Below are 27341 nucleotides of genomic sequence, written 5' to 3' on the forward strand. Positions count from 1 at the left end.
TTCACTTATTTTATAAAATATTACAAGAATGCAGTCTTGAAAATACAATTTGGATTATTTTCACTTTTAGAGGACAGTCTGCCCTTGAACATCAACAAATCAAATTGTTTGGGTTAAAAGGAAAGGTTGAGGGTGAATGTGGGTGTGGTAAAAATGAGCAACATGCCTATGTAAATGAGTCACATCCGGTTGAGGGGATGGGCAAATCAGGGAGGGAAAGGAAGACAAGAATGCTTTACCTGGCAAGAACTATTAATATAAAATACTGTATGCTAGGAGTTTTCCCTCCAATATCTCCTCATATTCTCAACAGGTAGGCTAAAGTCGTTTGAGGGTAATCATACAATACTCCCAAATGGATAGGCTGAAGTACTAAACGCGAAGAAATGAATGACTAGACCTACATACAACTGGGCTCAATGGCCAAATAAGGTAGTACACGTCATGTAGTACACATAATGTGTAAATACTATAGTTCACTCGTTTAAAATCTGGTTAAACCATATTGTTTCAGTTTCATGAATAAACGTGCAGTGTTGATTAAAGAAACATTGTAGAATGCATCTCATTCTAAAAGAGCCTTTGCTGATTCATGAAAAGAGGGAGAGGGGAAGCATACATATCATTGGGAGGTTGAAGCGTGAGAATGTATACAATGAGGAAACGGTGTCGTTAAAACACGCCCATTTTTACATGCGCATGAGATTTCGAGAAAACCTTGGTTGAGAAAAAAGAGTTGCCTTGGAGCGATGAAAAAGTAAGTCAATGAAGACGAGGAAAAAATGAAGACATCGCCAAGAAAAACCCTGTAGACATCACAAAAGTTGTTATATAATGCGTCCGCAGAGATATGTAGATGGATCAATCTAGAGATAATCAAAGTTAGACAAGCGCGTTTAAGTTTGACGGGGTAGTTGATAATCAAGGTCATTTTTTTTTTCTTCTGGAGTCACAAAGTTGGCATCGATAGCCTAATTTACTTAAGGCGGGTGCGGAAGGCTTTTCACCCGACAAAAATTATGAGAGATAGGCCGATAAACCGTTAGATTTTAACAATAATACTTTATTTCTATTTTACCGGGTTATGTAGCGACCTATGATACGAAACTCTATTGGGGTTAGAGCCTACTTTTGTGGATAGTTTACAACACTGGGCCAGACTAAAACCGTAAGCTTTTCAATGTTATAAAAAATTATCAGAAAACGAACTATACATTTTTATATTTGAGATATTGATAACCTATCGTAGGTAATTCAAGTTAAATATATTGGCGTAATACCGAGGTAAAAACCCAACTCTGCTACCTTCTAGGATTTTTCTTTGAGCTACCTTGATAAAAGTAGTTTGCTCAATCGTTGGAGAAGTGGACTTTCATTTTTCCCCCTCATCTACCCTGCGGATTACTAAAGTGCACTTCATCAATAGATCCTATCAGCTAATCAGTTTTATCATTTCGTTTTTCAAAAGATAGACAACCGTTGATAGTATTTTACCGAACTAAACATGTCTGCTGAGGAGGAGAGATTCAAACTGGTCGTCGTGGGCGGGGGCGGTGTGGGGAAAAGCGCCTTGACCATACAATTCATTCAGGTGAGAGAATCCCCCAATTGTTTGAACATTGTCAACTGTGTGTTGTTTGTCTTGTATTTGTCACATCTTCTGATATGATGAGTATGTTATAGTGGTAATTGAATATGTGCATATTAACCCATATAGGCTAAATAGTGTAGGCTATTCTGTCTGTGTAGGTTATTTGGTTAAAAACCTTGCTTTCCTCATAACCACCAAAGCAATAATCACCACTTTTACCAGACAACAAACACACAGTCTTCACCCATGCTCTCCCATCTCTTTCGCAGTCATACTTTGTATCGGATTATGACCCCACCATCGAGGACTCCTACACCAAAATATGCACAGTGGATGGGAAAGAGACACGATTAGACAGTAAGTCATACTGTAGGTTTACTGACGTTCTTTACTCCAAACATAGAGGGAAAGCATAAACTACTTGAACCAGTGAGTGAGCAAGGCCAACTCCGTCTGTATGATTCACCCACATCTGCTCTGTTAGGACTTGCAGTTGGCAGATCTTAATGCTCTACCCCAAGGTGTAGTCTTTTCACTATGCCATAACAAACGTGTTTCTGTCCATCTGTGTTCATATTCAAGGGATATAACAATATGTAAGTGTACTATGGCCTGTTGGCCTATGTCGAGTTGGTTCACCCTGGGCATTTACATCTAAAAGCACCCATGAGGACCAACGTGAAGTTCATAGGAGCATGTCAAATTGCATGTCAAATTAAAGCTAAGTCTATATAGAAGAAGAAAAATTAAGACATATATACATTTTCAACCATTTTCCATCCTAAAAATGAGGAATAATCAAAGGCTTTGATTTCTGGTCGAACAGATGGAAAGGGGGTCTTAGACAATGTCTACCAGATGTTTGTTTTTTTAAGGTATTATAAATACAGCAAAACACAATAATGTTGAAGTAAAGACCCATGCCAACTAATATCAACACTTGTATTTAGTTCCAGATAAATTATTTGCCTTCTGTAAGTTTAAGAAACATTGCCTTGTCTTGTAATAAACAATAATATAATAATAATAATAATATGCCATTTAGCAGACGCTTTTATCCAAAGCGACTTACAGTCATGCGTGCATAATTTTTTTTTTGTGTATGGGTGGTCCCGGGGATCGAACCCACTACCTTGGCGTTACAAGCGCCGTGCTCTACCAGCTGAGCTACAGAGGACCACATGTCTTTAAGATATTTTCTAAGGAGGATAATGAAAGTTCACAGAAGTAACAAGCAAAGGTGGACATACTAATTAGTTATAGGGTTTTTACTGACATCAAGTTTGTTTATTAATTATTAAGTGATTAAAATGTGTAATTCTGTTACCAAATCTGTAATGGAATTACTGAACAATCAGTAACGGAATTACTGCGATTGAATTGGCAGAAATGGGAAGTCATAGTAGTCACAAACCATTTAAATTTTGACATTTGAGTCATTTAGCAGATGCTCTTATCCAGAGCGACTTACAGTAGTGAGTGGATAAATTTTTGTACTTTTTCCCCATACTGGTCCCCCGTGGGAATCAAACCCACAACCCTGGCATTGCAAGCGCCATGCTCTACCAACTGAGCCACATGGGACATTTGGGTCCACAGTTGGGTCACCTGCTAATGTCCTCCCTTCCACTGGCATACTGTTATGTTCAGCTCATAACTGTTTTCTTTCTCTTTCTGTTGTATGGTGGTCAAAGCAAGACTGTGAAAACAGTCTGGACAACCCCTCACTCTCCCTCTCTCTCTCTTCTTTCTCTCTCCAGTTAATGTCACCTCTCCCAACTCTTACTGACACCTACTACCCTCTTTCCATTTACTGTAACAAGCATCCTCAACCACTGAGCACCAACCGACACCGGACCTCCTTGGATGTTGAAAAGTAATAGAAATTTGGTCAGTCCGCCCTGGCCGGACCAAATCTGAACAAATAATAGACGTCTATGTTTCACAAGTTTGGACAGTACAGTAAAGAAAAGGCAGTACAGCAGAGCACACTAGAGTACAGTATATTGTACTGTACTGAACATATCTACTGTACTGAACTGTACTCTACTGTCCAATCGACAGTACTGTACTCTACTGTGCTCTTCAATCGAACGCTGCTGGCTCCCGGCCACCCGACTAGAATCACTACTCTCGACGGGTCTGACCTAGAGTATGTGGACAACTACAAATACCTAAGTGTCTGGTTAGACTGTAAACTCTCCTTCCAGACTCACATTAAGAATATCCAATCCAAAGTTAAATCCAGAATCGGCTTCCTATTTCGCAACAAAGCCTCCTTCAAACATGCCCTCGTAAAACTGACTATCCTACCGATCCTTGACTTCGGCGATGTCATTTACAAAATAGCCTCCAACACTCTACTCAGCAAATTGGATGTAGTCTATCACAGTGCCATCCGTTTTGTCTCCAAAGCCCCATACACTACCCACCACTGTGACCTGTACGCTCTTGTTGGCTGGTCCTCATTACATGTTCGTCATCAAACCCACTGGCTCCAGGCCATCTATAAATCACTGCTAGGCAAATCCCCGCCTTATCTTAGCTCATTGGTCACCATAGCAACACCCACCCGTAGTATGCGCTCCAGCAGGTATATCTCACTGGTCATCCCCAAAGCCAACACCTCCTTTGGCCGCCATTCCTTCCAGTTCTCTGCTGCCAATGACTGGAACGAATTGCAAAAATCTCTGAAGCTGGAGACTCTTATTTCCCTCACTAACTTTAAGCATCAGTTGTCAGAGCACCTTTCCGATCACTGCACCTGTACACAGCCCATCTGAAATTACCCCTAATTTGCACCCCAGTATCTCTATTTGCACATAATCTCTTGCACATCTATCATTCCAGTGTTAATACTAATTGTAATTATTTAGCACTATAGCCTATTTATTGCCTTACCTCCATAACTTGCTACATTTGAACACACTGTATATATATTTTTTCTGTTGTATTTTTTTGACTTTATGTTTTGTTTTACCCCATATGTAACTCTGTGGTGTTGTTTTTATTGCACTGCTTTGCTTTATCTTGGCCAGGTCGCAGTTGTAAATGAGGACTTGTTCTCAACTGGCTTACCTGGTTAAATAAAGGTGAAATAAAAATAAACTGTAATGTCCAAACTTGAGAAACATAGACGTCTATGATTGGTTCAGATTTGGTCTGGTCTGGATCAACCAAATCTGGTCTTGTTTGGAGGCAGAGCTCATTAGAATAATAGCCAGTGTGTACGATAATACCCAAATATGCAAACGAAGGATATTGCATATTTCTACCTTTTTGTGTACTGTGATCGGTCCAGAGGGTTTCCGATCGATACGGTAGCGAGGGGTGGTGTAAACAGAGGAAAAGTTGGCTTTTTAAGTTGCAAAAATCGAAATGATATATTTAATGTTCACCGAATGGCACTCGGCCGGTTCAAGAAAGAGGAAACAAAATCCATGCCCGGTTCAGAGCACTTCACTTACAAACCAAAGAGCCTTTTGATAATCACCTAATTAAATAGTCTATTTTGTGGCCAACTAACTTGGCTTTGGCGCGCGGCTACAGGAATCAGTCACGCAAGCGCTTCCTCTTTTAAGCCGTTCTATGTCTCTGTGTCCTCTTCTGTTGTTTTTATCCTGTCTTCGTTCTATATTTCTCCTTATTTCTTTGTCTGTTCCTTTGCATCTGCACAGTTCTTTCAGTAAATGTGTTTTTGTGAAATGTTCTGTGTAAATTGTGCATAGAGTTGTATGGTTTGAATTTTGAAATCAATGGTTTGTGTTTGGCATACATTTTAAATAGAAAATCTGAGTCAAAGCGTAATTTAGTTTCAGTGGAAATGCCCCCCTACTGGCACAAAGGGAGGGTGTTGCGCTTGTCAGGGAGCCTTCCCTGCACCCCTCCTGAATGTTTTTTTTACTATGTTGCATCTACAGTGCATTTGGAAAGACCCCTTGACTTTTTCCACATTCTGTTACGTTAGTCTTATTCTAAAATGTATTAAATTATTTGGTTTCCTCATCAATCTACAGACAATACCCCATAATGACAAAGCAAAAACAGGTTTTAGAGATTTTTTCAAATGTATAAAAAAAAAAAAACAGATGCCTTATTTACATAAGTATTCAGACCCTTTGCTATGAGACTCGAAATTGAGCTCAGGTGCATCCTGTTTCCATTGATCATCCTTGATGTTTCTTCAACTTGATTGGAGTCCACCTGTGTTAAATTCAATTGATTGGACGTGATTTGGTAAGGCACACACCTGTCTATATAAGGTCCCACAGTTGACAGTGCATGTCAGAGCAAAAAACCAAGCCATGAGGTCGAAGGAATTGTCTGTAGAGCTCCGAGACAGGATTGTGTCGAGGCACAGATCTGGGGAATGGTACCAAAAAATGTCTGCAGCATTGACGGTCCCCAAGAACCCAGTGGCCTCCATCATTCTTAAATGGAAGAAGTTTGGAACCACAAGACTCTTCCTAGAGCTGGCTGCCAGGCCAAACTGAGCAATTGGGGGAGAAGGGCCTTGGTCAGGGAGGTGACCAAGAACCCAATGGTCACTCTGACAGAGCTCCAGAGTTCCTCTGTGGAGATGTGAGACCCTTCCAGAAGGACAACCATCTCTGCAGCACTCCACCAATCAGGCCTTTATGGTAGAGTGGCCAGATGGAAGCCACGCCTCAGTAAAAGGCACATGACAACCCGCTTGGAGTTTGCCAAAAGGCACCTGAATGCCATGCGTCATGTCTGGAGGAAACCTGGCACCATCCCTACGGTGAAGCATGGTTGTGGCAGCATCATGCTGTGAGGATGTTTTTCAGCGGCAGGGACTGGGAGAATAGTCCGAATCGAGGGAAAGATGAACGGAGCAAAGTACAGAGATCCCAGACTGGGGCGAAGGTTCAACTTCCAACAGGACAACGAAAAACCTGTTTTTGCTTTGTCATTATGGGGTATTGTGTGTAGATTGAGGGAAAAAAACAATTAAATACATTTTTGAATAAGGCTGTAATGTAACAAAATGTGGAAAAAGTCAAGGGGTCTGAATACTTTCCGAATGCACTGTATGTCACTGTATCCATATATTTCTCTCTGTGGACATGCATCTGAATCTTTGTGTGTGTCAGTCTTGGACACAGCAGGTCAAGAGGAGTTTGGGGCAATGAGGGAGCAGTACATGCGCTCAGGAGAAGGCTTCTTGCTTGTGTTCGCTCTGAATGACACTGGCAGGTAAGAATCATGTGTGCGTCTGTCTGTCTGTTTGGGTGGATGCATGTACACAGTCTATCTCGAGTCACAGGCAAACTGTAGATTCAAACCAGTGTTCCCAACTACACAACATACTCTGAAGTCCTCAGAGCTCAAGCATTTGTCAGGGCTACAGTACTCAAGGTTTCAGGAAGGAAACGTCACTGTTTACGATTAGGAATGCACATTTCGGTCAATTTTGCTGCCGACTAACTGACCCTCATTAACCGTTCAACGAACTGTAAAAAAAATAATTAAAAAAATCCAGCCAGTAAAATGATGTGACCCAACAGAAAATACTATCAGAGATCTGTATATAATGTTGAGATGCTATGTTTTTGCTCTAACAATGGGAGTCATCCCAAGGCGGGAAGGCAGGCGACAAGCTTAGGCCCAAAATAAGCCCATAGAAATGCATTGGACAGTATTTTGGACAGATTTTGGCGCGTCGCCTCTTCCTCTCTGATATTATGCATGCACACAAGGACCAGACATTTTTCATTAAGCGCTTATGGCGAATGGGAGACGTGCTTTACGAGTTGAGATTGAGAAATAAAATAGCTCCTTTTTAACACAAGGTTGCATTTAGAATTGTTATTTGTTGCGCAATGACTGGGCTTACAAAAGCAGGTTTCACTCCAGTGCCTATAGGCTTTTTGAGGAGCTACTCTCGTGCTGTCTGGTAGGCTATTCCTCTCCTTAAACTAGGCTCTCTGTACGCTGTGCGTGTGTAATAAATAAAATGTATGACGACTAATGAAAATACATATGCGGCAATTTAATGTAAAAAAATTATACTAAGTAACCTATAGACCAGAGTTCCCCAACTGGTGTCCCAAATTTGGCCTGTGGGTGGTTTTATTTGTCCCCCCCCCCCAAGTTTTCGGAGCGAAAATTAAATAAAGACATTTGAATTTTCATTGTTGGACATAAAAGACTGTAAAAATACCAGGAAATCAGCTCTAAGTGATTTTAATTTTGGAAATCTGTTCCCAAGTATTCCCACGCGTAATATAGAGACGTGATCGTAAACAAATAATAATAATTAATAATAGATTGGATTTATATAGCACTTTTCTACCAGCTGAGGTACTCAAAGTGCTTTATATAGTAGGGGGGAAACTCACCTCAACCAACTCAGTGATGCACGCGACCATTTTTGTGCCAGAACTCTCTCTACACATCAGGTGGAGAGGTGAGGAGGGATATATGCCAATAAGGAATGAGGGGGAGGATTAGGTGGCCATGATGGAATGTGGCGAGGTAGAACATTTTGCCATGACACCGGGGTGAACACCCCTACTCTTTGAATAACCGCAGAGTCAGGACACCCGTTTAACGTCCCATCCGAAAGACGGCACCCTACGCAGGGCAATGTTCCCAAATGTAATCAAGGTTTGAAATGATATATTTGATTATATACAAGAAATACATACTTGTATATACAAGAAACAACAAAAAAGTAGTTTGATTTATGCCAATGAATATGACTCTTCTTTGCTTTAGGGGGCATATACACTTGCAAAGAGCCTCTTCTGACAGTCCTCCACAAAGCTGCTTTTTTAACAGTAGATTGAACTAATGGATTGCACCTTTTAAGGACATAAAGCAATTATGATCAGTTCCTAATGTGTTCTCGTTTCGGTCACTTTCCTTCCCTTTTTTTTCAGTTACAATGAGATCCACAAGTTCCACACTCAGATACTGAGAGTGAAGGACCGGGATGACTTCCCCATGGTGCTGGTGGGGAACAAGGCTGACCTGGACCAGTCGAGAGTGGTACTGACCTTCACTGTCGCTCTCGTTGTCATGTTAAAGGAGATCTTCTGCTAGCTATAATAATGCCAATTTAGATCCTACTGGTTCAAAATCTCAGGCCTCGAAAAGACGTTTGAGTTGCCAACAGGAGGCGAGTAGCTACAAGTGTTTCTTTGGCTAGATCTAATACTACCACCTTATTCTTACTCAGTTTACCGGAATAAGGAAATGAAACTGCTGCTGGCCTGTCGGGTGCTTTTAACCTGAGTGTATGTACCTCTCTCTGTCCTGTCTGTAGATCTCCAGAGAGGAGGCCCAGGGCTTTGCTAGAGAGAACAGGATCCATTACATGGAGGCCTCTGCTAAAAACCGCTACAACGTAGACGAAGCCTTCCTGGAGGTGGTGCGAGCTATAAGGTAACGTCATAACGTTAACAGCTAGCTGCAAGGTAGGCTGTTTTTAAATATAGAATTATATTGCAGAAAGCTGTAAGGTACTTTATAATAAGTCATCATGTTTATAGCTAGATGATTAGAAGAGTTGGTGACCAGAGGCAGAGTTGAGGGACAGACATTGTGGTGTCCATTACAGCCTACTCCTGAGTCGGAAGTATCCAATGCTTTTCCCCTCACTCTCTCCCACTCCCTCCCTCCCTCTCTCTCTTTCTCTCTCTCTCTCTCTCTCATTCTCTTTTTAAAAAACACAGAAAGTTTCAGGAGACTGAGAGTCCCCCTCTACCTGCCAACCACACTGGAAAACGGAAGAGCGGTGGCTGCCCCTGCACCCTCCTTTAACCGCTCCCTCCCCTGGCATAGCACTGTTGTCACAGAGACCAAAACCCCCTCACCTCACCACTGATGCAAGTCTTGTCTGACTTACCTGGAGGGAAATGGGAAGATTGGGCAAGGGAGGGGAAAGATATACACTTGGAAATGCAAAAAAACTGTATGGTGAGGTTTGGGGAATGGGAGGGAAATGGGAAGATTGGGCAAGGGAGGGGAAAGATATACACTTGGAAATGCAAAAAAACTGTATGGTGGGGAATGGGGCAGGGATGTGTGTGGGAGAGGTTGCTTACGTCAATGGTGGGCAAAGTGGTGGAGTGTAACATTTCTTTAATGGTTTCATTCACACTTAGAAATTAGCATCTTTAAACTTTTTTTATATACTTTTTTTGTATTTGCGGTTTTGTTATTTCATTATTGAGCTAGGATGTATAGGGAGAGGCCTTGCGCTAGATGAGGCCACAGACTGAAGAAAGAAAGAAAGAAAGAAAGAGAGAGAGAGGAGGAGGGATGGTAAGGAGGGAGATCTCACAGAGACTGTGTTTTGGTTAGCTTCCTACGTTGGGTCAACCTGATGGAAGTCACTGGTTTGACATTGCTGGAAGGATCGGATAATTTAGAAACTAGAGGGCGCTGTAATTCATACCTACAACAGGAAAGGAAGGGAGCCCAGTTAAACGGAATAGACAATTCGATTTTTGAAAGACCGCATGGAAAAGAGTGAGAGATGAAGAAGAAGAAGAAGCAGAATGAGAGTGAAAGGATATATTTGAAACACTGGTACTTTTTCACAGTGTAGTGTACATGACCACAGAATATATCATATTTTTTGCACAACTTCAACTTATGGACTGGTAGGCAAAAGTAGTTTGACACTAAAGTGCTATTGTTTATTTTAAAATGACGGGGTGGACGTTTAGGCGTGTCCAGGTACTTTTGTCTATGCATACAGGTGTAGGCCTGCTTTTTAAGTCATTTTTATTGTAATGCTGTTTGCAAATGTTTTTTAGTGTCACACCGCTACGAACCATCAAGGAGTTCGTTTTTGAATTGTATTACATGAATGAGTCAAAGCTAATGAAGATCTGTTGAAAAGCTGCAGACAAGGCATCATTCCTATCGACCAAAATAATTGGGTCCAATAATGAGAACAAATGCAGTGTACTTATAATCTTGGTGTAAAGTTCAATAGAGTACAGGCTTAACTGAATTAACAACAGAGAGAATGCAAAATGGAATTCTATTAAATAGTTTGGGGTATGGCCTCGTCTCCGGGGATTGCTCCTCAGAGCCAGATGCTGGTGACGGGTAGCTCTTTACTGGGCAGCTGGCATCGGAAACCAAACCCCCTGCCGGTTATTATAGCTGGTGGTGGTGGGGAGGTGGATGGTTGTCGACAACTGTTGATGTAAAACAGAAAGTTTGAGAACATGGGTAAGTTGACATATAAATACGTCCCAAGATTTACGCCCATTGGTTTAGAGAGAGGATGATGATAATTGCAAGAGCGAGCCCATAGGTTGAACAGCAAGCATGAGGTATGTGCATTATTGTGCTTATAGGGTAAATAGGGGAATGACATTCCGCACGTGGCTAATAGGGAAGACGAGAAGACGCTATGCTGATGATAATACGTTTGTATTAATTCCCACTGTTATGCTTACTTGAAGTTAACCGAGCATTCAGACAAGCCTTCCTGATTGAACTTCCGTAAACTACATTTGTCTGGCATGAAATAACTTGTTTGTTTAGAGAGGATATGTAGCACTGGTCCTGCAAACCTTCCTATCGATGTAATTAACATCTGACTAACAGTAAGCCTACTTATCCCCTGGGCGATATTTCAAACAAAGCAAGATAGCCATCTAACTTTCTGAAAGATTCTGAATCTGCACCATATTTGTGAGTTGAATCGGACTCGAAACCTTGACCCTAATAATAGTTGTAATGTTTTGATAAATAATTGATGATTGGTTCTCAAAGCTGGCTATCTTATTTTCTTTGTGAAATATAACCCTGTTGATGATGTAGGATCCACATTTGTCCCCCATTGTTCTTCACCTAATTCTAAAATAATGCATCGACTCAGTGTTATTACTGCAGTGTAATAAGCCACGAAAAATAATTGTACTTAAGTCTGTTATATGTAATTATTTTTAACAGCAAAAAGCCGTTTGTCTTATACCAATGAATCTCAAAATATATCTAACTTGCACCCTGTAATCTGCCAGTATCCGCCAAGTGTATTTTGTACTGAAATAAACCAAATACTTTTTGTACACGTTACACTTTTTATACATTATTACTAAAATCTTGAGTTTTTGCACAGAATGTGTCCGAATGGAATAGGGCAGCTGGTTTGTCTGGACACCCAACATTTTTTTTCTACTTTACTATTTCTCTTCAACAGCATTGGTGAACGCTTGGTGACAGGAAAGATGTAGCGAGAGGAAAGCAGTTTTGCCGAAGTCAAAAAAATAAAAAAAATAACTGATGAATGCAATGAGAGAAAAAAAGAAGCATGTATAAATGTACAGATTAATAAAAATGACTGTTTGAATTGGGATTGTGAAAATTCAATGTACTCAAGCATGCGCTTATCTGATGTTCATGCTCTAAAGTATTGTGTATGGTGGCCTGTGTGGTCCAGTGGTTACAGCCGGCATGGTTTCGAAACCGGCCCTTTGATTCGCCATCCCCTATCTTCCCCGTCTTCCCAACACTGTTCTATCGCTTCAATGAAAGCAAATATATATAAATGTATATATACAATCAAAAAAATACCTTTAAAAAATATTCTGTATAGAGGTCTACCTGGGGTTGGGGGAGCGCCACAAGATGGCAGCACAATACCAAATCAACTGCCATAAGGGTTATCTCGTTTATCATCATACCAATGAATGGATGATAAGGCTTCTGTTTCAGTGACAGAGCCCAGGGGTCACACATTCCTCACCTTAGCCCCCTCCCTGTGGCTACAGCATAGTATTGAATGTCGTTACAGTAGTAAACATAACACATTTGTAACGTTTTAATTTAAAGTAAATTATAGTTTTATCATGGCAGTCACTAGGCTAAGTAAATTTGATAGCAACTGTTTGCCTATGGAAATTATAGTTTTTTTGCACGTGGGATATGTGTACCCAAGATCCTGGTGGATCTCTTTTCCTCCTTCCCTTTCACACACAGACACACACACAATTTCAGGAAACTCCCCCTTTCTGCCCTCACACCCCCATGAGCACAAGGTATGTTGTAAAACCGGTATCTCGTCTGACATTATAGGCAGGGTGTTTGTCTAACAGGTACATTTTAGTAGATATTTTACCATTTTTAGCACACAAAAAAAACGTTCTAATATCAACAATTGAATTAGCATATAATAGCTCATAGTAATGGTTGAAGTTATGCAAAGCCTGGGTGAGCGAGTTGTAAATAGAGGATAAAATATTCAGTTTTTCACAAGTTTCGAGGCGAAAACACACCGAGGACACAGGGTAAGGATACTAGTTGATCGTTTTAATGAATTAGGCTAAAATATCAAATATTTTACACCAAAATCATTGGGCAGGCATCACTGGCCAATTGTTCATTAATTATCGTTAATTGTGCTTTCTCTTTTCCCAATACAACTGAATAAATATTTTGTTTAGATAGAAAAATTAAATTGTATTTCTTTATTTTCCTTATTATTTATAAGACAGTAGGCATACCTACGATAAGTAGGCCTACGATACGCTACAATGTAGGTGTACGTTCCTATGTGATTCGATTTTGTTACATGTCGAAACATTCTAAAAGTAGCTTTTGTTTCGTTTTAACCCCCGCCTCTAGATGGCGACATAGTCAAACATAATGGCTGATTTTCAGGATCACTTTTTTCTGTTTGTTTGTGTGCGTGTGTGTATGTGGGTTCCCTTTTTACATGAAGAAATCACTGAATAATGTGTTGAGTATGGCATATTTATTTAGAGCAATAATGAATAAATACATTTTGTTGCAGTTGTCTCTCCTGCTTGAGAAATGACAGGCTTGGCAGAGATATGTATTGGCATGCTGTCGCTGCTCCCCCTGGCTTGGGCCAGAGTTGTCTACAACCACAATGAAGGTAAACATACAACTGTTCAGTAGAGGTGTGTGGGTAAAATCACTGGGGAAGCCAAGCCAGAAAAAAAAGCCATATTACAATCTATGTGTTGTGATACTTGTGTTGTTTGCTCTATAACCTGTTAGTTCATATCCATTATTCCAGCACCATTTCAACATCATCAAATCACCTATGCTTAGTCTAATACAGTGACAACTAAAATATACCAAAAACAATTTAGACCATTCACAGTTGAGCTCAACGCTGATTCGCAATTTTATTTTATTTTTTTTAATTCAAGGGAGGCCAAGGGCTTCCCTTGCATGCTACGGGCGGCAACAATGTCATACTCTTTTTGACCAGACAGCATCAGAACGATGGGCATCACATACAGAGACAAAGGAGCGCTGTCTCGGATGCTTTCTCACTTGCGAATTGAAGGAAAATTATGAAACACAGATAGACTAAAGATACATTATTTAATGTTATTTATTTATTTTGTCCCCCCAATTTTTTTTTTTTCCTTTGGCATCCATGAATACATGCCACTGCGTCTGTTTGTCCTTAACACTCTCAAGTGTGCGCACTGGCACTGAGAGGGAGAGAATGTGTCTGTCCAAATGTGCATTCACTTCAACCTGTTTTGGAGGCAAGTTTACCCCCTCCTCTTTCACCCTATTTATTGTAGGGTCATATTAGGCCAGTGGTTCCCAAACTGTGAGGCATTAAGGAACTCAGTTGGGCTTTCAACTTACTCTTGAAAGTTGTAATAGTAGAATGCACAATGTGCAATTTCGTGATTGGATAGTGAATCAGCAGTTTTCCTCTTGTCATGTCAGACATGGCAGACCTTTAGAGAGCTATTTATAACTTTTCAGAGATGTTTTTTAGCACATTGATTTTGTTGTAATGTTTGAGACACTCCGTTATCACATAAACACATATAAGACATGGCAAAATGTGTAGAATCGCATGAAATTAGCTTTAAAACTGCAAAAGGTTTTCTCCACCACATGGCAAAATGTGTAGAATTGCAGAAAATGTGCTTTAAAATGTCCAAAAATTCACCACCCAATGGCAAAAGTTATGGAATTGCAGGAAATAAGTGTGAAACCTGCAAAATGCTCTCCTCCAACAAGAGGGTTGTGACCAGTTTGTGTCATGGACAGTGTAGGGGTGTTCCCCAATGATGGAAGGGGGGCCCGAGTGAAAAGGTTTGGGAACCACTGTGTTAGGCAATTGTTATTTTGCTTCACTGTTTCTATCGCTATCTGATTGTGAGGTTATCCATTCAATACTGACTTTTCTCTTTTGTCTGTCGAGTTCAGACTTGTGATCAGTGATTGCTAGTGTGTGTGTGAGAAAGAGGCTCTGTCTCTATCTCTGACTCCAATGCAATTATATCACCCTCAATCTCATGCCCATGAATATCTTCTTTCTCTGTCTGTCTTATTCCCTCTCTGTCTCTCGCACACTGTCTGTCTCTCTGTTTCTCTCTATTTCTGGGTCCAGTGTTCCTGGGACAACAGTCTGCGTCCTCATACCTGTCTCGCTCTCTGCTCTGGAACAAGTGGGACCTGGAGCTGGTGACGCCAGGTAACCTAGAGAGGGAGTGCGTGGAGGAGATTTGCACCTACGAGGAGGCCAGGGAGGTGTTTGAGGACACAACCCAAACGGTGAGGGAAGAGGGCAGTGAATGTGGTGGTACCTTTCATGAAAGTCTGTTGGAAATGATGTATTATTTACGCACATTAAGAATACTTTAACCTTGTTCAATTAATTGACTAATTGGATACTAGGAATTTACTTGGAATTCATTTTCTATTTTCCCCAGAATGTTTTTTGGAGCACATATACCACCAGTCACAGTAAGGCCTTTTTTAGGGGGGGTTTTAGTAAAACTATACTAAGGCAATGTTGACATTCACATTCTCACTACTGTCCTCATGTTTCTCTATGGATGATGCTAGCATTGATGATTACAATCGCACAGGCTGTCATCTTAATATAATGTACATTGCAAATGTATTCATTGTGTTGGTTCTTTAGACACAGCGCCCAGTGTGGATGTGTCGGGTCTAGTGGCAGGGATCTTGGCTATTCTAGTGTCTGCTGTCATAGCCACGGTGCTGGGCTGCTATTGTTACAAGAACAAGGCTGGTAGGACGGCAGGCAGGTAAGATTGAGTGTGTGTGTTGTGTCTATGTATGTTAGTGTGTCGATCTTAGAGTGTAAGGATGTACAGTATAGCCTACCTAACCTAAGGCATCTATTGCCTGGTTGCTCTACCTGTCAGCAAATTTCAAATGATAAAGTAGGCCTATGTATTCCCTGGTAGCCCTACATAGTAGCAACATATGATAAAGTACATTGTCTTTTATTATTTTATTATTACAGTAGCCTACATACGGTAGTAGCAACATGATGAAATAGGCCTATGTAATCCCGGGTAGCCCTACATAGCAGCAACATTATTTCAGAAATAATCAATGGACCCTGAGTCTTCCCATATTTTGTCTTGTGTGTGTGTGGCCAACATTACTTGTGTGTAGCCTAACCTAGTATTACTTGTCATCTGTTTCAGTGCTCCAGTGAGGATGGATGTGGATGGCCAGCCTCCTCCAGAGACAGTGCCTCTCACTGGGATCATCGCCCCAGGACTGCCCTCCTACGGTGAAGCCCTGACCCGCAGTGGGCAGCATGACGCGCCCCCGCCACCTTACTCTGGGTAGGCCTGTGTGTGGGTATCACAGGAGGTTGGTGGCACCTTTATTGGGGAGGACGGGCTCGTGGTAATGGCTGGAGCGCTATTGGTGGAATGGTATCAAACACGTGGTTTCTATGTGTTTGATACCATTCCATTTACTCTATTCCAGACATTATTATGAGCCATCCTCCCCTCAGCAGCCTCCACTGGTGTGTATGTATGTTCCACCATAGTTTAAGAATGTGTACTGTGCGTGAATGTATTCCACCTTTGTGTAGTATGTGTAGTATGCATGTCTGTCCACTGTGTGTGTGTGTGTGTGTGTGTGTGTGTGCGCGCGCATCTTTCATTCATGTCACAACCTATTTCTCTCATTATTTTTCTTTCACTCTCATTTTTCCACAGGGGAGCGCAATCAGAACCTCCTGACCCAGCTAACAATGCTGAGATTACTGCGAATACTGAGGACACTGAGTGAAAAGGAGGGAAGGACATTTTAAAAAGGGGCATTCATGAAGTGTGGGTGTATGTTACAAGCTTCAATTGGAGTTCTGGACTGTTATAAGTGAGCACAGCTGTAAACATTTCCATTTCAATTCCTGTGAGTTGTTGAAATAGGCATGGTATACAGTATCTCACAAAAGTGAGTACACCCCTCACATTTTGGTAAATATTTGACTATATATTTTCATGTGACAACACTGAAGAAATGACAATTTGCTACAATGTAAAGTAGTGAGTGTACAGCTTGTACACTGCTCAAAAAAATAAAGGGAACACTTAAACAACACAATGTAACTCCAAGTCAATCACACTTCTGTGAAATCAAACTGTCCACTTAGGAAGCAACACTGATTGACAATAAATTTCACATGCTGTTGTGCAAATGGAATAGACAACAGGTGGAAATTATAGGCAATTAGCAAGACACCCCCAATAAAGAAGTGGTTCTGCAGGTGGTGACCACAGACCACTTCTCAGTTCCTATGCTTCCTGGCTGATGTTTTGGTCACTTTTGAATGCTGGCGGTGCTTTCACTCTAGTGGTAGCATGAGACGGAGTCTACAACCCACACAAGTGGCTCAGGTAGTGCAGCTCATCCAGGATGGCACATCAATGCGAGCTGTGGCAAGAAGGTTTGCTGTGTCTGTCAGCGTAGTGTCCAGAGCATGGAGGCGCTACCAGGAGACAGGCCAGTACATCAGGAGACGTGGAGGAGGCCGTAGGAGGGCAACAACCCAGCAGCAGGACCGCTACCTCCGCCTTTGTGCAAGGAGGAGCAGGAGGAGCACTGCCAGAGCCCTGCAAAATGACCTCCAGCAGGCCACAAATGTGCATGTGTCTGCTCAAACGGTCAGAAACACTCCATGAGGGTGGTATGAGGGCCCGACGTCCACAGGTGGGGGTTGTGCTTACAGCCCAACACCGTGCAGGACGTTTGGCATTTGCCAGAGAACATCAATATTGGCAAATTCGCCACTGGCGCCCTGTGCTCTTCACAGATGAAAGCAGGTTCACACTGAGCACATGTGACAGACGTGACAGAGTCTGGAGACGCCGTGGAGAACGTTCTGCTGCCTGCAACATCCTCCAGCATGACCGATTTGGCGGTGGGTCAGTCATGGTGTGGGGTGGCATTTCTTTGGGGGGCCGCACAGCCCTCCATGTGCTCGCCAGAGGTAGCCTGACTGCCATTAGGTACCGAGATGAGATCCTCAGACCCCTTGTGAGACCATATGCTGGTGCGGTTGGCCCTGGGTTCCTCCTAATGCAAGAAAATGCTAGACCTCATGTGGCTGGAGTGTGTCAGCAGTTCCTGCAAGAGGAAGGCATTGATGCTATGGACTGGCCCGCCCGTTCCCCAGACCTGAATCCAATTGAGCACATCTGGGACATCATGTCTCGCTCCATCCACCAACGCCACATTGCACCACAGACTGTCCAGGAGTTGGCGGATGCTTTAGTCCAGGTCTGGGAGGAGATCCCTCAGGAGACCATCCGCCACCTCATCAGGAGCATGCCCAGGCGTTGTAGGGAGGTCATACAGGCACATGGAGGCCACACACACTACTGTGCCTCATTTTGACTTAATGTTTTAAGGACATTACATCAAAGTTGGATAAGCCTGTAGTGTGGTTTTCCACTTTAATTTTGAGGGTGACTCCAAATCCAGACCTCCACGGGTTGATAAATTTGATTTCCATTGATAATTTTTGTGTGATTTTGTTGTCAGCACATTCAACTATGTAAAGAAAAAAGTATTTAATAAGATTATTTCATTCATTCAGATCTAGGATGTGTTGTTTAAGTGTTGCCTTTATTTTTTTGAGCAGTGTATTTGCTGTCCCCTCAAAATAACACAACACACAGCCATTAATGTCTAAACCGCTGGCAACAAAAGTGAGTACACCCCTAAGTGTAAATGTCCAAATTGGGCCCAAAGTGTCAATATTTTGTGTGGCCACCATCATTTTCCAGCACTGCCTTAAACCTCTTGAGCATGGAGTTCACCAGAGCTTCACAGGTTGCCACTGGAGTCCTCTTCCACTCCTCCATGACGACATCACGGAGCTGGTGAATGTTGGAGACCTTGCACTCCTCCACCTTCCTTTTGAGGATGCCCCACAGATGCTCAATAGGGTTTAGGTCTGGAGACATGCTTGGCCAGTCCATCACCTTTACCCTCAGCTTCTTTAGCAAGGCAGTGGTCGTCTTGGAGGTGTGTTTGGGGTCGTTATCATGTTGGAATGCTGCCCTGCGGCCCAGTCTCCGAAGGGAGGGGATCATGCTCTGCTTCAGTATGTCACAGTACATGTTGGCATTCATAGTTCCCTCAATGAACTGTAGCTCCCCAGTGCCGGCAGCACTCATGCAGCCCCAGACCATGACACTCCCACCACCATGATTGACTGTAGGCAAGACACACTTGTCTTTGTACTCGTCACCTGGTTGCCGCCACACACGCTTGACACCAACTGAACCAAATAAGTTTATCTTGGTCTCATCATACCACAGGACATGGTTCCAGTAATCCATGTCCTTAGTCTGCTTGTCTTCAACAAACTGTTTGCGGGCTTTCTTGTGCATCATCTTTAGAAGAGGCTTCCTTCTGGGACGACAGCCATGCAGACCAATTTGATGCAGTGTGCGGCGTATGGTCTGAGCACTGACAGGCTGACCCCCCATCCCTTCAACCTCTGCAGCAATGCTGGCAGCACTCATACGTCTATTTCCCAAAGACAACCTCTGGATATGACGCTGAGCACGTGCACTCAACTTCTTTGGTCGACCATGGCGAGGCCTGTTCTGAGTGGAACCTGTCCTGTTAAACCGCTGTAGCCCAGGCCATCTTTATGTAGAGCAACAATTCTTTTTTTCAGATCCTCAGAGAGTTCTTTGCCATGAGGTGCCATGTTGAACTTCCAGTGACCAGTATGAGGGAGTGTGAGAGCGATGATACCAAATTTAACATACCAGCTCACATGACACCGGGGAGGGAAAATTGTAGCAAAGTGTCATTTCTTCAGTGTTGTCACATGAAAACATATACTCAAATATTTACAAACATGTGAGGGGTGTACTCACTGCTGTGAGATACTGTATGTCCATATAATAGGAGAGCATTTAAATCCCTGTACTGATTGAAATTGGGATATAATTGACCCAGTTCTAGTTTTTATGACTTTTTTTAATTCGGGGGGAGTTCATAGGGGGGCAAGGCTGAAGGATGTTATAGATAGAGAAATTAAGGGAATGGGATGAATACTTGTTAAGAGGTTTCCTGTGAGAAAGAGAAGCAATCCCTTGATTGCAAAATGCATAATACGGGGATGATTTGTGTATTTTGAAAGTTACAGATATTGAACACTTGATTGCACTTCATTTTGGGACTATGTCAACAATGGACAAATGAAACAAGTAACAAAAGCTGGTTTTTGGGTGGAATGTTCCTTTATTATGTATAAACTAGCAACTGGTACTGTATTTAGGTCAACATGTTGGCTAATGTTTGTTTTATCTCGGTTGTTTGAATCGGTATTGGTACATGACAGACCGCTCTGAACCAAAGTCTATATTTATATACATCCCTTATTCAAAACATTTTAATCCATTTTTTAACACCTGGCACTGGTCAATCAAACAGTCATCTAGACTCCATAGAGTTGCACGTTTTCAAAAACGTTTTAAAATATGCCTGGGTGTTAGAAGTGAAAGTCATCCAAAAGTAATCTGATTACGTTACTCATTTTGAGTAATCCAAAGGTTTACGTTACTGATTACTTTATTTTTCATATAACTATAATCAGTAACAGATTACATTTTTAAAGTAATCTGCCCAACCATGCATATATCTGCACTCTTTCAATCGAAATGTATCTTGCATTGCTCCCAAATGTACCCTTTTTCTCCCTGGTTGAGAATTGGCCTGTGCTACACTGTATTCTGTCTGAGAATGGTCTCTGTGTATATGACTAAAGGCTTTACATGGTCAATCTGCTTCTGAGGTGGCCGTATAGCATTTACTGCGATGCAGCCTCCGCAGACATCAGGGCTTTCATACTTCTTGTGCTTAGCTGAGTAGAGCTATTGTGAAGGAATTTGTCATGGAAGTGAGTTAGTATTTATACAGGACCTCCCGCCCCCACCTACCGTGAACCAATCATGTCAATGCAGAGCTATACAGAGCCCTCTGCTTTGTTATAACATTTGAGAGGCGCACGGCGATGTGGTACAGAGCTTGATTTGGCCTCTGCATTCCTCTGGTGGCTCCGCAATTGCGTCACACCCTCTATACGAAGCCTCCGACCACATTTCGGATAATAAATAAATTGTAATAATACATAAATTGGCTTTTTGCAAGAGTTGGAGTAGCAGACAGACTGCGTGTGTGTGCGCACTGGAGAGGGAGAGAAAGTGAGTGATTGGGGAGAGGGAGGGAGTGTGCTAACATGCGATCCAAACAGCCGCTCTCAAAAATGGCGTCTTCAGAAGAAAATGACGTGAAGCCCTCACATTAAGATTCTAGTACGGCCGCGAAACCTCTCTTCAATTCTCCCTGGTCTATTTATAATTGTTTTTACAAAAGAACGCGAGGACTACTACAATATGCGCGGTACGAATATTGTAGTCGTCACTAGTTACCACAGCCAGAGTCAGAAGGCCCGCCTACTTGACCAATCAGATGAGGGAGTGTGATGACGCGTATGTCGGTTTACGGTTCGTGGGAAAAGACCAATCAGATAAGGGAGTGTGATTACGCGTATGCTGACCGGTTTGCAGGGGCAGACGAGAGACATGCATTTATGCCGCGTTGAAATGGTAGTCGGAACTAGGAAACTGACATTTCCGAGTTGCTAAATGGTTGTAGTTATACACGTGTAAATGTAATGAAATTGTGCCGCGTTCACATGCTAGTCGGAACTAGAAAACTCTGAAATTTCCGACTCGTTTAACGCGGCACAATTTCATTACATTTACATTCACATCATTTAGCAGACGCTCTTATCCAGAGCGATTTACAAATTGGTGCATTTAACTTATGATAGTGGGACAACCACTTTTTTTTTTTCTTCTTCTTTTTTTTTTATGGGGGGGTAGAAGGATTACTTTATACTATTCCAGGTATTCCTTAAAGAGGTAGGGTTTCAAGTGTCTCCGGAAGGTGGTCAGTGACTCCGCTGTCGTGGGGGAGCTTGTTCCACCATTGGGGTGCCAGAGCAGCAAATAGCTTTGACTGGGCTGAGCGGTACTGTGCTTCCGTAGAGGTAGGGGAGCTAGCAGGCCAGAGGTGGATGAACGTAGTGCCCTCGTTTGGGTGTAGGGTCTGATCAGATTTCATATATCCATCAATGATTTGTTTATTTATTAGCTATAATAAAACCGACCGTTCTAAATGCAAAGTGGTAATCGGATGTCTTTTTCAAATTCAGCTTGCAAGCTTAACCCAAAATAGGTTTACTCCAATATCTGCATTGTTTTTAAAATGGCATGTAGACAAACAAATTGACACATCTTGATTATTATTATTTTTCTTTCAAAATCCACAAGTAAAACGTACACAGTTTCAAATAAATGTTCACAGAATTGTTTTTATTTTAAATTGGTTTATTTTTGGCTTATTTAAGATCAACTTCAACCCTGTTACTTTATTTGCCACCTAGGAACTTACTATAGTCATTTATTTAACTTAACAGTACACCTTTTTGGTATTTTGTACCAATTTCCATCTCTGTACAAAGGAATGGTCTTCAAGTTATGGAAGATGGCAAAACACAAGTTGTACATGAGAACTTGTTCTCAACTGGCTTACCTGGTTAAATAAAGGTGAAAAAAAAGATTGTTTTGTTTTTTAAAATAATAATAATGATTAATTGGACTTACATGTCACTTTTTTAGACGCTCAAGAAAACAGTCCTGGAGAAGCAAGAGAAGAGGAACCAGGAAGAGCTGAAGAGGAGGGAGGGGAGAGAGAAGGAAGAGAGTTTGAAGAAGAAGTGGGGTTGGATAGGGATTAGCCGGCCATGTACTTTGCAAAGCCATTGGCAATGTTCAAACTTGTTAGCTATAGTCTTAATCAGTCAAAACTGTTCGCTGCTCTGGCACCCCAATGGTGGAACAAGCTCTCTTACGACGCCGGGACAGCGGAGTCACTCACCACCTTCCGGAGACACTTGAAACCCCACCTCTTTAAGGAATACCTGGGATAGGATAAAGCAATCCTTCTACCCCCCCTTACCCCACCCCAAAGAAAGAAAAAAAAAACATATTGTAAAGTGGTTATCCCACTGGCTATAAGGTGAATGCACCAATTTGTAAGTCGCTCTGGATAAGAGCGTCTGCTAAATGACGTAAATGTAAAAATGTAAATGTTTACAGTGTAAGGGGAAACTCACCACCCTAACCCCACTTACAGTGCCTTCTGAAAGTATTAATACCACTTGACTTATTCCACATTTTGTTGTGATTTTATTTTATTTTTACCCATCTACTATCAGGTGCCCTTCTTTGTGAGGCTTTGGAAAACCACCCTGGTCTTTGTGGTTGAATCTGTGTTTGAAATTCACTGCTCGACTGAGGGACCTTACAGATAATTGTATGTGTGGGGTACAGAGATGAGGTAGTCATTCAAAAATCATGTTAAACACTATTATTGCATACAGCGTGAGTCCATGCAACTTATGATGTGACTTGTTAGGCACATTTTTACTCCTGAACTTATTTAGGCTTGCCATAATAAAGGGGTTGAATACTTTCTAAAGGCACTGTACATACTGTTTATTTGTATTTATTTTATTCATCTACCCCCCTCTTTGGAGGACAAAAGTAACCTTGTTTTCCTTTTCTAATGGTATTTAAATTGTACTAATATTTTCTTCTATATACATTATTCATAAACTTTACAAACATGGTAATTTTATACACAGTATTACATGATAGGAATACAGTTTTATATACACATTACACATAAAATGGTACTCATCATTACATACTCTTGCAATAAGTGCCATGGGATCTTTAATGACCACAGAGTTAGGACACCCATTTAAAGCCCCATCTTACATTTTATTGAGGTACATTAACATTATTAAAATGAAATTAATGATGTAAAAGTGTATGGTATACATTACAGTGATTGGTCTTTGAACTTACTGCCTTCATGTTCATTTCAGCAGCATATTTATCTTTGGCTTTTGTTTGTCTGTCTTTCCCTTGGTGGCATTCATACGTCTTTGTGCCCACAACTTCAAGTTGGGAGACTTTTACTCTCCCAAATGAGTTTTTTTCCTGCCAAAGGCTGTGCATCTGTTGAAGGTCAAGAATATGATATATTACTATTAGAATGAAAGGCTTGTAGGGACAATGTTGCTCCATCAAATAGAATAACTTCTCTGCTTGGAATGGAATCCCCTATACTTGCTAGCTAGTTCATTTTAGATGAGAGTAACAAAAGTTAGCTACTAGTTATCTAAAAAAGAAAAGACAAAAGACAATCCCAAAACTTTTGTCCTTTCTCAATGTTATGAATTTGAGTGACCTTGTGTATTTAGTTAGTTGGTCATCACACACCCTCATCTGATTGGTCGGGTAGGCGGGCCTTCTGAGCCGGCTAGAGATGATCCAATCGCTGATTATTTTGTTTTGTACAACACCCATGGCAGTCTCAGACTGAAGTATGTAGCGAACATAGAGCAGCCAAATAATTCAGTTTGATTCGTCAGGCAACTACGGGGGATAGGAGTGTATTAACGTCTGGGAACATCAATCCTAGACAATAGTGCAGATCTAGCGCCCACTATCGGCTGCCTAGGCTACCAATATTGGGTAGGGGGTGTGTGTGTAAATTAATTTTGGAGAGGGAACTGGCAAGCCAAAATATAAACAATAGACACTGTTGCTATAATAGAATCGCCCCATTTTATATATATATATATTTCTAATATTTTAGACATGCAATACTTCAACAACGTAGGGGACAGGGGATGGTAAGAGATAGCGTGCTTCATTCTAGAGTGATAAATGGGCACCAAATATTTTGCTGTGCACAGACTGGTTAAGGCTACGCGCAAGCATGAGCTGAATCGCTGGTTGTGCCTAGGAGGACAATAGACATTTAAATATATAGCGGGCTGAAGAGGGGAGAGAAGGAAGAAACCGGATTTTTGTGGTGGTGGTTGGTGTGACCCCCCATCCACCCCCTCCTCCCCTCTCTGTATCCTCCATATCCCCCTCCTCCTTCCCTCCATTCCTCTCCCCCTCCGTGCTGGTCTCAGTCTTGAGGACTTGCTAGTGAATCGGGAGAAATAAACAGACACTGAACAGAGGGGGGAAAAAGGACACAGGGAGTGATAGCGTGCGATAATTTAAGACATCTCCTCCCTCCCCTACCCCCTCACTATCTCTCCATCTTCATCCCTAGTCTTTTCATTAATGGAAAGAAATTATCCTGGTACAGGGTTCGGTGATTTGGGCGCTGGTACGGGATGGAGTTACGAGAGATCGGCCAAGGCAAGGTAAGCATTTGTACCCGTACATGTGCGCCCTCATACATTGGATGCATAAATATGCTTAGCTTGCTGTAACAATGCCCATGCCAATAGAAGCAATGCAATCCGTGCTCCCTCTATTGCTCCGTTTATATATATATACATATAGATTACATTGTTTGCAAGCGCCAGGTAGGCTATAGCACGGCTATCAGTATTGTCATTAGCAAGATTGGGGGTGGGGGGTCTTCAAAATGCAAGGAATGCGATTGAGAGTTAATGCGTGATACGGAAGGTAGACCGAGACAGAAAAAAAGAGGGGGGAGAGGGGCGAAAAGAAGGGGGATGGGTTGGATTTGGGAGGATACAGCTAGCTTTAGCTGGCTAGTGTATAATCAGTAATGAAGAAAAAGCAATTCCAGTAATGATATTTGCAGAGAACATTTGCATTTGTCACAATATTCCATAATTATATTAATTCATACTGGGTTGTCTTTACTAATGCATTGATTGCGTAATATATTTACAAAGCAATGGTTGGTGCTAATTAGCTATACAAACCAAATGTATTTGACGATGCAAAATGCTATGTTTGTAGCTAGGCTACTGTCGGCAGATTACTGTAGCTAGCACACTGTCTACAAATGAAATGGCCTTTATGCTAGAAATGGTGGTGCTGCAGGGTTGCATTCCCCGTCTCACAATTTTCGCTGTTACACTGTAGGATGAGTGTAGGCTAAATCAAATCAAGATATGCAGCTATCATCAAACAATTAAAGTAAACACTTTCCATAACTTAGCTAATAACAGTGATAATTTAGTGACAGCTATCTAGTCAATTGTAAGGTATTTTAATTAACTCACTCTGCAAGCACGAGTACATTAAATCCCATAATTAAAGCAGCAGCTGTTGCAGCATGGATGTTAGTGCAAATATTTTTCTATATTGGGATAATAACCCCAAGATAGCTTTAAGCCTAGCAATTGTATTGATGGAAACTTGGATAAATTGGTAACGGTACACCGTGTGTAATAACTGTCTAACTTCACTCTCAGGCTTACGTGATAGGCGTATTATTAACAGGTGCAATGATAGGTGGATTACTTTTTGGGGGGCACCAACTGCATTTTCATTCATGCGAGAAATACCTCTACTAGCTAGCCATTTTGGGGTAAAGCTAGCAAGGACAACAATTAACTGAAACCTTGAAGCTAGCTTACGTTAGTTGTTCAGTTCAAGTTAAATGATTCGGCATATTGACTCAATGCGGCAGGTCTGGCTACAAAGTAAAAACATAAGAATCGATCATAAACACCAATAAATGTAATTAGCTAAAACGATGGCTTGTGTGATGTTTGCTAGAACTCGCTACCCAGCTAACTAACTCATGTAATCCTGTATTGAGAGACAGTTGGCTAACTCTAACCACCTAGCTAGCTAGCTAACATTAACGCGTTAGCTAAGCTTACGGGCGTACTGGTAAAATATCTCAATAATCTTTCATTTCCGTTAACGCATGAATTAAAACGGGAATTATAGACTGTAAGAACGATATTAATACAACCAAATGTTACAATGTTTCACATTTTGTGTCTTAAAATGCCTCGTCTCTGTGTTTTAATGAATTGGGGCCTACTTACATTTCAAAGGCTACCCGGCTACGCACATTACCAGTCGTCGCCGGGACAACCAAATCAATCTCGCTACAGAGCGTGCGTTACATGTAGCAACAGTGTTAATGGTAGTAAGGGACATAACTCTCAAGTATTAGTCCCACAGGCAAATGTTGCATTCTGACTGGGCGTGTGCATGGAGTAATAGCTCAATTGCTGCAAGTCATAAAGCCCTAAATCGTGCCCTCTATTACAGTGTCATTCACTGGTAGTGCCACTTATTATATTGTCCTTATAAAGTGTTACCATATTTTTTATATTTTGGGCCTGAATACTCATTGGTTCAAAGATGCAAATGATAAAATCACTGCACAAACTAATTCAAATCTATAGTAATTGCTTATGCAGAATAGGCTACTTTATGTAACTGCTTATGCAGAATAGGCTACTGCAAGTAACCTTGGTAACTGACAGTGTTGAGATACATAAAATACAGTAGTAGGCTACATACAATGTTGTATCTTTGATGAACCAAGGATTAATTAGGCCCCACATTTTTATATATATAACACTTTATGT

At 41.5% G+C, this 27341-nt stretch overlaps 3 protein-coding genes and 1 long non-coding RNA gene across 8 annotated transcripts in view; 3 read left to right on the forward strand and 1 right to left on the reverse strand.

The window, feature by feature from the left end:
* The first annotated feature begins 231 nt into the window (after window positions 1-231).
* Window positions 232-11936, forward strand: rras (RAS related). 3 transcript variants are annotated; one of them, XM_045210848.1, is made up of 7 exons: window positions 232-313; window positions 1469-1591; window positions 1861-1948; window positions 6706-6808; window positions 8497-8605; window positions 8883-9001; window positions 9292-11936. In XM_045210848.1, exons 2-7 carry the CDS (start codon window positions 1505-1507, stop codon window positions 9377-9379), a joined length of 594 nt encoding a protein of 197 aa, XP_045066783.1. In that variant the 5' UTR covers window positions 232-313; window positions 1469-1504; the 3' UTR covers window positions 9380-11936. The 3 variants fall into 3 exon arrangements, with proteins under 3 accessions (XP_045066783.1, XP_045066782.1, XP_045066784.1); XM_045210847.1 differs by lacking the exon at window positions 232-313 and adding an exon at window positions 679-1168; XM_045210849.1 differs by lacking the exon at window positions 232-313 and adding an exon at window positions 680-757.
* Window positions 10698-26866, reverse strand: LOC123482599. The gene is made up of 4 exons (XR_006657804.1): window positions 26790-26866; window positions 23815-23967; window positions 22546-22611; window positions 10698-10770 (listed from the first exon to the last, which is right to left on the reverse strand). It is a non-coding gene; the product is annotated as an uncharacterized LOC123482599 (long non-coding RNA).
* Window positions 12585-16858, forward strand: prrg2 (proline rich Gla (G-carboxyglutamic acid) 2). Of its 3 annotated transcripts, none has more exons than XM_045210844.1 (7): window positions 12610-12867; window positions 13374-13478; window positions 14970-15133; window positions 15292-15325; window positions 15507-15633; window positions 16042-16185; window positions 16570-16858. In XM_045210844.1, exons 2-7 carry the CDS (start codon window positions 13394-13396, stop codon window positions 16640-16642), a joined length of 627 nt encoding a protein of 208 aa, XP_045066779.1. In that variant the 5' UTR covers window positions 12610-12867; window positions 13374-13393; the 3' UTR covers window positions 16643-16858. The 3 variants fall into 3 exon arrangements, with proteins under 3 accessions (XP_045066781.1, XP_045066779.1, XP_045066780.1); XM_045210845.1 differs by having other exon boundaries at window positions 12620-12675; XM_045210846.1 differs by lacking the exon at window positions 16570-16858 and having other exon boundaries at window positions 12585-12867; window positions 16042-16189.
* prr12b (proline rich 12b) overlaps window positions 24906-27341 on the forward strand; it is a 31499-nt gene continuing 29063 nt past the window's right edge. The window contains exon 1 of the mRNA XM_045210850.1: window positions 24906-25175. Coding sequence (XP_045066785.1) covers window positions 25093-25175 — 83 coding nt within the window. The 5' untranslated portion in view covers window positions 24906-25092. The remainder of the gene's footprint in view (window positions 25176-27341) is intronic.

This window comes from Coregonus clupeaformis, chromosome 35 (genome assembly GCF_020615455.1).
Source record: "Coregonus clupeaformis isolate EN_2021a chromosome 35, ASM2061545v1, whole genome shotgun sequence".
NCBI classification, from domain to species: Eukaryota; Metazoa; Chordata; class Actinopteri; order Salmoniformes; family Salmonidae; genus Coregonus; species Coregonus clupeaformis.